Source organism: Capra hircus, chromosome 5 (genome assembly GCF_001704415.2).
Source record: "Capra hircus breed San Clemente chromosome 5, ASM170441v1, whole genome shotgun sequence".
Classification (NCBI taxonomy): domain Eukaryota; kingdom Metazoa; phylum Chordata; class Mammalia; order Artiodactyla; family Bovidae; genus Capra; species Capra hircus.
In genome coordinates this window covers 10,617,314-10,630,069 of record NC_030812.1, presented here as the reverse complement: position 1 = coordinate 10,630,069, position 12,756 = coordinate 10,617,314, and the positions used below count along the sequence as shown (strand labels likewise).

The 12,756-nt window shown below is 35.5% G+C and overlaps 1 protein-coding gene across 5 annotated transcripts in view; it reads left to right on the top strand.

The window, feature by feature from the left end:
* Positions 1-12,756, top strand: part of PPFIA2 (PTPRF interacting protein alpha 2) — a 523,670-nt gene that overhangs the window by 501,522 nt on the left and 9,392 nt on the right. For 3 of the 5 annotated variants that reach the window (XM_005679766.3, XM_005679765.3, XM_013963700.2), the window contains exons 26-27: positions 1,791-1,984; positions 6,600-6,697. In XM_005679766.3, the coding sequence (XP_005679823.1) occupies positions 1,791-1,984; positions 6,600-6,697 (292 nt within the window). The remainder of the gene's footprint in view (positions 1-1,790; positions 1,985-6,599; positions 6,698-12,756) is intronic. The other 2 variants (XM_013963702.2, XM_013963701.2) reach the window with 1 other exon arrangement.

Here is a 12,756-nt window from a genome sequence, read left to right as displayed (position 1 = left end):
TTGTCATTTTACACCTGGCCTCTTTTGAAAGGAAAATTTCCTTTCTCCTTTAAAAGAACTACAACTTAAACTTCTTGGAAATCGCCCTCTGAATACATTTAATCAGGAATCATTTATGTTGGATGTAAGGGGAAGAGGAGAGATTTCCAAAAAATTGTTTGGAATCCCCTATTCTTTACGTGGCACTAGTAGTAAAGAGTCCATCTGCCAGTGCAGGAGATGCGAGAGACATGGGTTCAATCCCTGGGTCAGGAAGATCCCTTCGAGGAGGAAATGGCAACCCACCCCAGTGTTCTTGAGAAACCCCACGGAAGAGGAGCCTGCAAGGCCATGGTCCATGGGGTCACACACAGTAGGACACGACTGAATGACTGAGCACACACAAGCTTTATAGTATAATGGGAAGTGTGTGAGAAACGGAGTTGGAGGCACATGGGTTAGCTTTGCAACTGCACATCAGAAGTCACTGCCCTTTACTGAGATGGCGTTATGAGCCAAACATCTGTAATGTGAACATGCATATATGTTTGTAGAGAAGTTATTCCTTTCTCAACATTTCTGCACTATACTACTAAACTAAAAGAATTAATGTGTTATAGGTAATGTGATTCAAACTTTTGGTAGTTACTACTAGGACCTTGCTGCTGTTGCTGTTTAGTCGCTCGGTCATGTCCAGCTTTTTGTACCCTCATGGACTGCAGCTGGCCAGGCTCCTCTGTTCACGGGATTTCCCAGGCAAGAATATTGGAACAGGTTGCCATTTCCTTCTCCAGGGCATCTTTCTGACCCAGGGATTGAACCCGCGCCTTCTGTGTCTCTTGCGCTGCAGGCCCATTCCTTACCACTGAGCCACCAGGGAAGTCCAGATACTATTAGTACCTACATTTAGTAAATTAGGGTTGCACTAGGTCTTTATTTCAGTAAGCATTCCATTTTTTAAGAACACACACAATAAGAGGAACACCTCAATTTTAATGAGAAACACATGTTCTAACTGTGACTTTGATAGGATCTGAATGGAAAATATTGTCAAATTAATAGACAGTAATAATACTTTTTAAAAATTGTTTTAGTGGTGATGGTTGACTTGGGTTTTCCTTTTGACTTTTGCAAACAGTGTTTGGTAAGATCAGTTTATATGTTATATTAAAGAATTAGATTATATTTTACCTTTTTGGTCTGATTCTTTAAATACAAAGTCTATATTGACTGATACCTATAAAAGATTGCATCAATTTTTATAGAGTGCTGGTTGCATGCTTCGCTAGGTAACAGCAGAGGCCACATAAAGCTTCAGTATTCTGCCCTCTAGCCTTGTGGATCCTTTCTCTCTTCATTTTCTGAGGTTTCTGCTTTCACATCAAGATTTGCCATTACACCACAGCAATATAACAGTAGCATTGAAGAGAAGGAAATGGTGGCATACTGGCTGACAGATAAAGATAAAATAAGTCGAATTAAATCTATCTATACAAAGTAAGGATCTTTCAGCTCAGCATTTGTTGATATCATTCATTTTAACTTTGAATTTAAAATGTATTTTGTATAAAATGGAATTCCTTTTGAGAAAACAAAGTGAGCATAATCATTCACTGTAAGCAAGGACCCTGTAGGCAAGGACCCAGACTTCCACTTTATACAAAAGAAATCCGATTTAGAGGCTAAATATTATTTCTGCTTCATTTCAATATATAAAAGAATTAAATATCAATGAAAATAATAGCCCATATCCTCCAATTACCATCTCATTTTATTGGCTAAGAAACTTGACTGCTATAAAACAATTCTAGTGTCCGGTTTTCCTACAGACCCTGGCATATGGAGATATGAACCATGAGTGGATTGGAAACGAATGGCTTCCCAGCCTGGGGCTACCTCAGTACAGAAGTTATTTTATGGAATGCTTGGTAGATGCAAGAATGCTAGATCACCTAACAAAAAAAGATCTCCGCGTCCATTTAAAAATGGTGGACAGTTTCCATCGGTAGGTTTCAGTTTTTTTCTGAAATAATTTAAATGAAAAAGTAATTAATGTATATATTACTAGAACATAGATATTTAAGAAAGATGGAGTATGTACTCTGAAACATCTGTGTACATCTACTTGGCAAAAATATATTCATGCAATAAATTGCAAGGACTGTCTAATGTAGAGCTGGGTGCATATTAGATGCCCCAAATTTACAGAATTAGACAGTACTAAATTCTCATAGAGTGTAGATCTTCCCCCCTCCCCAAATATTTAGGAAATTTCATGTTTGCAGTTTGAATCTATGTGTTCATTGTAGAAAAATATTTATTAAGAATAAATTCATCAATTTCAAATATAGATATATGTAGTTATAAATAACAGGGTTATTCTAGAAAACATTTTGAGAAGGAATTCTCCTCTGAAAAACATTTTTGTTTTTAAATAAATCTTTCAGTGCTTTTGCTTATTTGTGCATTAATTTTCAGGGAAAAAACACTGAATAGGACATGAGACAGTGGTAAGAACACAGAGAAGTAAATTGCTGTGATTAAAAAAATGAAAATTCTTTTTTCAAGTTGTTTATTATCCAGGGGGTAGAAAAACACTTCTTATAATACCATGTCATAAATTTTATGTTATAGCCTGATCTCTTTGTAAGTCATCTGCAAAACTGTCAGTTGTATTATGATCATTTTATATATAGTTAATTACAGTAAATTAATAAATATAAATCTAGACAATTTGGCAAACTATTTGCTCACATCCTGTCCAACATTTAATTAATGACTGAAATTAAAATGGTATAAAAATCATTTATGCTAATGACATACAGTTAGGATAAAGAGATAATAATTGAGATTCTTCAGTCAAATTTATCAAAATCTTTTGAATTTTAACAGTTGTTGACACTATTGGATTAAATCTAGTAGAGATGAATATAATACCATTTTTAAAAACCATTAAAATGCTTGATTGGGAATTCATTATTTAGAAGCAGTTCAAGTGAAAAATATGATATGTTATTTATAGTTGACACAGAAGTCTCAGTTCTGGTTAATGGCTTGACAGGGCATATCTGTACTGTGTTTATTGGCGGACACAATAAAAGTTCTACTACATGGTGAGATGACGATAAGAAACTGTATTCATTTATGGATATTAAACTGTGATAGAGTGGTAGAAGTCTAGGGAAAAGGAAGGAATTAAATTTAGCTTGGATAGGGAAGAATTCAGATAAATTTACTTATGTTTTAACGTATGTGATAGAAGAAGAAGATTTGCTCTCTTGAACATACACTTTCCTATTTCAAATAGGTGTAGATTATAGAGTGAGTGATTTGTGTCCAATAGAAAAAAACTTTGTATCACTATTGCCCTCTAGCACACATTGTGAGGTAGTGAGTTCTCTGTCGTTGAATGTTTCAGTTCAGTTCAGTTCAGTCGCTCAGTCGTGTCCGACTCTTTGCGACCCCATGAATCGCAGCACGCCAGGCCTCCCTGTCCATCACCATCTCCCGGAGTTCACTCAGACTTACGTCCATCGAGTCAGTGATGCCATCCAGCCATCTCATCCTCTGTCGTCCCCTTCTCCTCCTGCCCCCAATCCCTCCCAGCATCAAAGTCTTTTCCAGTGAGTCAATTCTTCGCATGAGGTGGCCAAAGTACTGGAGTTTCAGCTTTAGCATCATTCCTTCCAAAGAAATCCCAGGGTTGATCTCCTTCAGAATGGACTGGTTGGATTTCCTTGCAGTCCAAGGGACTCTCAAGAGTCTTCTCCAACACCACAGTTCAAAAGCATCAATTCTTTGGTGCTCAGCTTTTTCACAGTCCAACTCTCACATTCATACATGACCACAGGAAAAACCAGAGCCTTGACTAGACGGACCTTTGTTGGCAAAGTAATGGCTCTGCTTTTGAATATACTATCTAGGTTGGTCACAACTTTTCTTCCAAGGAGTAAGCTTCTTTCAATTTCATGGCTGCAATCACCATCTGCGGTGATTTTGAAGCCCAGAAAAATAAAGTCTGACACTGTTTCCACTGTTTCCCCATCTATTTCCCATGAAGTGATGGGACCAGATGCCATGATCTTCGTTTTCTGAATGTTAAGCTTTAAGCCAACTTTTTCACTCTCCACTTTCACTTTCATCAAGAGGCTTTTTAGTTCCTCTTCCCTTTCCACCATAAGGGTGGTGTCATCTGCATATCTGAGGTTATTGATATTTCTCCCAGCAATCTTGATTCCAGCTTCTGCTTCTTCCAGCCCAGTGTTTCTCATGATGTACTGTGCATATAAGTTAAATAAGCAGGGTGACAATATACAGCCTTGACGTACTCCTTTTCCTATTCGAAACCAGTCTGTTGTTCCATGTCCAGTTCTAACTGTTGCTTCCTGACCTGCATATAGGTTTCTCAAGAGGCAGTTTTGTGTAGTTGCGAGAGATTTTTGAATACTAGAATTTCTGCTGACACACTTATGCCTGTTTTGTATTCTTCAGATCAATTTTAGTTATTATTATAATAGAAATGGTTAATCCAGTAATCAGGTTTTTTTTAATCAACATTGTTAATTGCCCATAGCCCAATAAAAAATGTTTTGGGTGTTAAAAAATATTTCAAAGAAATCAAAATTACTCAAATGGCAGAGTTCTTGTTTGTTCTGAGCTCTGACTTAAAGCAGGTAGTACTTGACTGCTTATGACAACCCACTGTCTTTATAGCTCAGTTTGCCACCTGTCAGACATTATTATAACAATATATATATCCCCTTTACAGCACAATTTTACATGACATATAAAAGTTTGGCAGAAATTAGGCAAAGAGCCACTGGTTTAACCTCAAGGTGGCTAATGTCTATGATGGTTTTCACATCAGTATTATCTGGTATCCACTGAATTAGTTTAATTGGGCTAACATAACCAAATACCACAAATGGGTGGCTTAAACAACAGAAATTTGCTTTCTTAAAGTTCTGGAATCTAGAAAACAAAGTGTCAGCATTGTTGGTTTCTTCACCTTGACTTGCAGATAGCTGCTTTCTCAGTGGGTGCACATATGGTCTTCCCTGTGCATGAATACGTCCCAGTTTTCTCTGTGTTCCAAATTTTCTCTTCTGTAAGGACACTGGTCTTACTGGATTAAGGCCTACCCTGATGTCCTTATTTTATCTTAATTACCTCTCTTAAGACCCGATCTACAATTATAGTCACATTCTGAAGTAGGGTGGTTTAGGGCTTCAACAAAGAATTTGGGGGAATACAATTCATCCAGTAGTAGCAATTAATGTAGATTTTTTTCATTTTCCTCTGATTCTGAACTATATGAATTCAGCATTGCTTTATTAAAAAATGCAGGGCTTAGAAGTGCATCCAGCATGTAAGAGTAGCCTGGCCAATGTGTTGTGTCTAAGTGAAGTAAGGTTAAAGTCACTAAGTCATGTCCAACTGTTTGTGACCCCATGGACTACAGCCCACCAGGCTCCTGTCCATGGGATTTCCCAGGCAAGAATTCTAGAGTGGGTTGCCATTTCCTTCTCCAGTGTATGTCTTTGTCTATAATTCTAAACATTTAAGAAATCACTAATAATCAGTGTTCTTCATCCTGAGGCCTAGAGATTCTTTCTACCTATATATAGTATCACTAAGTCTTCTTTCTTCTCTTCAAACATCCCTGGGTTTTGGATTTTCTTTTCATGCTTTTCATTGTCTTTATTGTGACCGTTATTTTGACAGCATTGATTCCTCAACTCGTTTCCCTGTTACCTAGAATTACCTATTTTTCCCAACTCCTGTTTTGCTATCAGACTCATTCTTTCTTAAATCAAAACCTTTCATGTTTTTCTCCTTTGAAAATTGTCCAGTAATTCTCTGTCACCTTGAAGTGTCCCACATTATTCTGAATGCACACTTTTCTTAATGTAACTCCATTCTCCATGTGAAATCACATTCCTCCTTATTTCCTGACATGGATTCTCAACTCTGGACAGTGGGTCTCACTATCACCACATATTTAATATTTCATCAGCAATCCTATGTTCATGGGGCCCCGTAATCTTTCTCTGCTTGATCTTTAAGGATCAGTTTTTTGTGCATCCACAATATCTTTTCCATAGGGAGTTCCATTGTTTGTTGACTTTTTCCTTTCACATACTTCTCTATCACTTAGAGCTGGTGGCTATTTATTTTATTTGCTTCTATATGTTAATACTTTACTTACTCATATTTGTATATTATTCTTCTCATCATGAAAAAGAGGGTAGTCATTTCCTATAAATTCCTTCTTGACTCCATAATAGTGACTCTCTTTAAGTTATTTTCAAATGAGTAAGATGTTCATTTGTCTTCAAACAATTCTAAAATAGCTTAACAGAAAACAAAAATGTAGATGAACAACAAAATCCAAGATTATTTTAAGACTATGCTTAATTTATTTCAAAAATACTTTCTTTAGTCTTTAGAAACACTGAGTGCTTAAAATAACTATAATTTTATTTCCCTATAATCCTAAATAATTTAATTACAGATATAACATTAACATATTGTCGAAGAAGTAAGACATAGTGTTGACTATGCTTAATCATCTACTGAGTAAACTCACTCTGTTTTCTCCTTTTTTAAAAAAATAACAGAACAAGTTTACAATATGGAATTATGTGCTTAAAAAGGTTGAACTATGACAGAAAAGAACTAGAAAGAAGACGAGAAGCAAGCCAACATGAAATAAAAGGTACTATGTCTTTCTTTCATACCAAATCATAAGTCTTTCTTTGGGGGGGATTATTCATTTTCATTTTTATGAACATAAAATGTTGTATGCATTACAACTGTCATTAAATAACATAAATATTCGACTAGAAGTATCATCATCATTTGTTTTTCATAACTTTTCTGATTAAAACTCAGAAAGGGATATCATCACTATATAAGATAGATATCCCATTGGGGGCATATTTTTGATTTTCTGAATTGAGGTCTATTCCTCTGAACCTATTAATTATACATTCTGTTTATCCTACAGATGCCTCCACATAGCTATTTTTGTCAAACTTTTAATAGAACCTTCTCATTATGATTCAGAGAAACATGGTATATAATTTATTTATAGCAATTCATCTTTGACTTGTATCATTTGATTTTATTTCAGTGCCCAGAGATTTTATTTCTGTAAGACATATAAATTATATAGGAATTTTTATATAGAAGTTACAGAGGGATTTTTCCCTTATGAGACTAGTTCACTAATAATTTTAACTAGAAATGATTTTAGAAAGATTACTGGCTGCTGCAACTAATATTTGTATGAAAATATTTGACTTGAATTATAAGAAAAGACTGTAACAGACTTATGAGAAAAGTACTGTATTTAGTAATTGACCTTTAAACATTGAGATATACCTTAGTATACAGAGGAAAGAACTGTTTAAAAAGAACAACATGTTAGGTCTTACCCTTGTTAGAGACTACTTTATTTTTATTATTGTTGTTGTTAAAGGAAATTTTAATGACTTGATGTAAGATATAAGTTATCTATAGGACTTTGGGGCAGGGGGGAATCATGTCCTTTTATGTCCATTTTTAATGGAAAAAAGGCTCAAAATATTAAAAAAAATTAGTATAAGCAAAATGAACTCCGTGTAAGTTATTATTTGTTTGCTATTTCCTGGGAGTTTATATTTAGAAGCATTTCATTGAATTCAGTAAGTGTCTGTAATTAATTGTTAAAAGTTAGGCATGAGTTTGTTGTTATTTTCACTGCCTTTAGGGTTTAGATATGAAAACAGTATGTATTACATGTTATCTATCTTCCCCATATTAAAGTTTAGTACTGTTTTATTTTTTAAGATGTTAGACTTATGTAGTTTTCATTTATGATGAGCATTGTCAGAAATTACTTTTACCTTTGGCAGTTCTTGGACAGTACATTAGTTACAGTAGAATGGGTCTGAATGCCTGTGAAGGTGATTGATTAAAAATATTTTTCGATAAATGGTTCATTGGAGACTAGACAGACACAATGGATTTCTTGTAACACTTCATTTGACTCATTGCTTAGGAGCAAGAAAGTGTTTTTCCATTATCAAAATTGAGTTGTTTGATTTCACTTTGTTTTGGGGACCCAGGAAATTGCAAGCTATCTTTAGACCACTGCTGTTCAGTTGAATTGAAATTTGGGGATTAATTGGCCAAGAAAGACCCCAAAAGGAAGTCTGTGCTCAAAAGATGCTTTCACACACAAATAGACTTTACCATGGGACATGCCTTTCTAGTTTTCTTTTTGAAGTACTTTTTTCAAATTAGATTTTATTATGCTTGGTTTCACCATGGAATGCTTCAGATATAGACGTTTTTGGCACTACATCAAATATTATATTAGTACTTGGCAATTGTAAGCATAACTCTGAGAAAAACTGCCATGATTCACCATGATTATACACAGGCAACTCCATGTGTGATGTAGCTGTGAGATCATAAAAATAGCCCATTTCCTATGACTGATCTGATGACATTTACAGGAATAACTCTTGACTGTGACTAGGGGTCTCTGTTATTTTCTGAAGTATTAATTAACCTTGACCTTAATAAACAGCTTTCTGAAGTGAAGAGACCATGTGCATATCAGGGATCTACAAGCATTTAATTTGTTGCTAGGAAACCGTCAACACTGATCTCTAGCCATTTATTGTTTAGGTCAAGAGGATCCTTACAAAGTTTTAAAGTCAGAGCGTAAGTTTTGCTTCAAAACAGATTTATAGAATGGGATCTAATTTACAAAATAGAAAAAAAAAGAAACTATGATGTTCTGAAGAAGAGAATTTGGGATTAGCATCTTATTTACCTTCAGCCTGTAAATAAATGGATTATTTCATATTTATTATTTCATAAACAGCTACAGTTATGTTAATGGAATTTTTGATAGACATATTTATAGAAATATGGTAACTATATACGTCATAGACTAACAAAACATAAACCCAGCTCTAGAAAAGAATGCTTTCTATTTACAAATTTGTTTAGCATAAAGAGACCTCGACATTTTTGTTGAACTGTTGTGCCATTAGTAAAAATAATTACAGAACTGTTACTGCCAACCATACATACCTACCCAACTTTTGAAGTACAGTGTGGTATAATCAGTAGATAGGACTACAGTAACTGATTAAATGTAACCAAAATATAATACCACCAACTTACATCCTGTTTTCTGAGGTCTAACACCTCAATGGAAAAAGTTAACAAACACAGAGGAAAACATATACTTTAGGACTGACCCAGGGAGACCCAGTGAATATACATAATATAAAATGTCCTTAGATAGTAAAGATTATTACTGAAGTCCTTTGCTTTGCTGAAGACATGGGGAAAAAGCGAGCTAGAATTCTGAGACAATAAACATCCTTTTTCCTGAAGAAATTCATTCTGCCTGGGCTGAAGCAAGATATAGTAAAGTGATGCTGAAAAGTGGGCATTTTGAGTCTTTCCTCACATCTTTCTCATTAAACCAAATCCAAGAGACTCTTAGGGGCTTTGTTTTGAAGACTGTTTGCTTGAAGACTGTTCAAGCCACAATAGGAGTTAAGTAGAGGCGTGTGAAGTAGATATGCCTTCCAGATTCATATGCAAAAGCTTTACCATCACCGTGGATTGGCAGAGACAAACTAATCTGAGGAATTTCTACTTCTGACTATAAATGGAATACATTCAATCAGATCAACCTTCAACCAAGAACAAGTAGAAAAACTAGGTCAACCAAGAAATAGCTGTTTGAAGGCAGCAGGAAGCAACTAAGACACCCAAGCCTTAAGAGGCCATGATCTTGAGAAAGAGAGAAATGTGTTGAGAGGTAGCCTGTAGCACTGGGTGTTTTAAATTGTGAGAGTGGGTATTTATTTAGCAATATCTGCTAACATTAAGTGCATGTATTTAACATGACATCAGTTCTATCATTTGCTACTCAATAGCTATATATATATTCACAATATACACCAAAATACATAAATGAGAGTGTTCAAGGCAGCACTATTCTTAACCCACAGGAGAATCCACATGTCCATCAACAGTCGAGTGGGTCCATCGTGGCAGAATCATACCATGGGATATTAAATAGCAATGAAAATAACCACAGCATGGGTGAAAGACACAGACACAAAAATACATGTTGCATGGTTTCGTTTATAAAAGCTAAGAAATCAGACAAATCTAATCTGTGGTGAGAACAGTCAGAATATTGGTTACTGTTGGAGTGAGGATAGAGACTGAGAAAGCACATGAAGGCCTGGTGCTGAGGTATCACTCTACTGCTTTAATAGTATACAAGAAATCCTAAATTTGGTTATTAATTAATGTATTATACAAATTAGTATAATGTTTCTGAAATTAATGTATAAATACCCCCACACACACACATTAAGAAGAAAATAATATTAAGATTTTTGCAGATAATTCGGGATATAAGCAGTTGAAGAATATTTCTCAAAGTATTCTTTATAGTTTTTGTGGATAAGGTATCAATTTCACTCAGAAAGAAAAAAAATAAAAGTAAGTAAGGAAAACTTATTTTTACTGTAATAGTAAACTATGGGCTTCATTTCCCTTTCTACAGGATTGAGAAAAACTTTTTTTCCCCTCATTTCCCCTAAGTTCTTAAAATATCTTTCTTTTCAATGAAACCTTCTGGTACTTTTATTGGATGTATTTCTGTCACTTATAATGAAAGAAAATGAGGAAAAAGTGATAAAACTTTTGATATGTTTTGATACTTTGATATGTTTTGGTCCAAATAAAGGTGTACCTAATATTTTTCTCTGAAGGTTTTAGTTTTAGAAAATAAAATTCAAAGTATTTTGTACCTCAGTAAAATACTGTTTTTCAACATAAAAGAAAAAAAAAATATGACTTGAGAGTCATTGATTTTTGGATTAATATGTAATTGAGAAATAGTGGGTTGACAAAATAGAAGGGTAAGTATTAAGCTATTCAATGTCTGTTCTATCTTATTCTGACTTATTGCTTCAGATGAAAAAAAAGTTTCTTCTAGTATATAAGTAATAATTAGGGAGTAGTTTGAAAACCACTCTGATGAAGAACCATATTAAACTTTCATCTTGCTCTCTTGACAGAAGAGCTGTATACTGACACAAATAAGAAATGTCCTCAGTTCAGTAAATTCAGTCATTCAGTCGTGTCCGATTCTTTGCGAACCGCTGGACTGCAGCACGTCAGGCTTACCTGTCCATCACCAACTCCTGGAGCGTACTCAAACTCTTGTCCATCAAGTCAGTGATGCTATCCAACCATCTCATCCTCTGTCATCCCCTTCTCCTCCTGCCTTCAATTTTCCCAGCATCAAGGTCTTTTCTAGTGAGTCAGTTTTCACATCAGGTGGCCAAAGTATTGGCATTTCAGCTTTAGCATCAGTCCTTCCAGTGAATATTCAGGACTGATTTCCTTTAGGATAGACTGGATCGCCTTGTAGTCCAAGGGACTCTCAAGAGTCTTCTCCAACACCACAGTTCAAAAGCATCAATTTTTGGTGCTCAGCTTTCTTTATAGTCCAACTCACATCCATACATGACTATTTGAAAAACCATAGCTTTGACTTTGTTGATCTTTATTGGCAAAGTACTGTCTCTGCTTTTGAATATGCTGTCTAGCTTGGTCACAGTTTTTCTTCCAAGGAGCAAGCGTCTTTTAATTTCATGGCTGCAGTCACCATCTGCAGTGATTCTGGAGCCCCCCAAAATAAAGTCTGACACTGTTTCCACTGTTTCCCCATCTATTTCCCATGAAGTGATGGGACCAGATGCCTTGATCTGTCTGAATGTTGAGTTTTAATCCAATGTTTTCACTCTCCTCTTTCACTTTCAACAAGAAGCTCTTTAGTTCTTCTTCACTTTCTGCCATAAGGGTGGTATCATCTGCATATCTGAGGTTACTGATATTTCTCCTGGTAATATTGATCCCAGCTTGTGCTTCATCCAGCCTGGCATTTCTCATGATGTACTCTGCATAAAAGTTAAATAAGTAGAGTGACAGTATGCAGCCTTGATGTACTTCTTTCCCCATTTGGAACTAGTCTGTTGTTCCATGTCCAGTTCTAACTGTTGCTTCCTGACCTGCATACAGATATCTCAAGAAGAATCTCTTGAAGAATTGTCCACAGTTTGTTGTGATCCACACAGTTAAAGTCTTTGGCATAGTCAATAAAGCAGAAGATGTTTTTTTGGAATTCTCTTGCTTTTTAGATGATCCAGTGGATGTTGGCAATTTGATTTCTGGTTCCTCTGCCTTCTCTAAATCCAGCTTGAACATCTGGAAGTTCACAGTTCACATGCTGTTGAAGTCTGACTTGGAGAATTTTGAGCATTACTTTGCTAGGGTGTGAGATGAGTGCAATTGTGCAGTAGTTTGAATTCTTTGGCATTGCCTTTCTTTGGGATTGGAATGAAAACTGACCTTTTCCAGATTTGAGGTCAATGCTGAGTTTTCCAAATTTGCTGGCATACTGAGTGCAGCACTTTCACAGACTCATCTTTTAGGATTTGAAATAGCTCAACTGGAATTCTATCACCTCCACTAGCTATGTTCATAGTGATGTTTCCTAAGGCCCATTTGACTTTGCAATCCAGGATGTCTGGCTCTAGGTGAGTGATCACACCATTATGGTTATCTAGGTCATGAAGATCTTTTTTGTATCGTTCTGTGTATTCTTGCCACTTCTTCTTAATAATGAGTGTAGCAGTGTGTGTATGGGGCCTTTGGAAGGAGGTCGCCATTATCTTCACTACC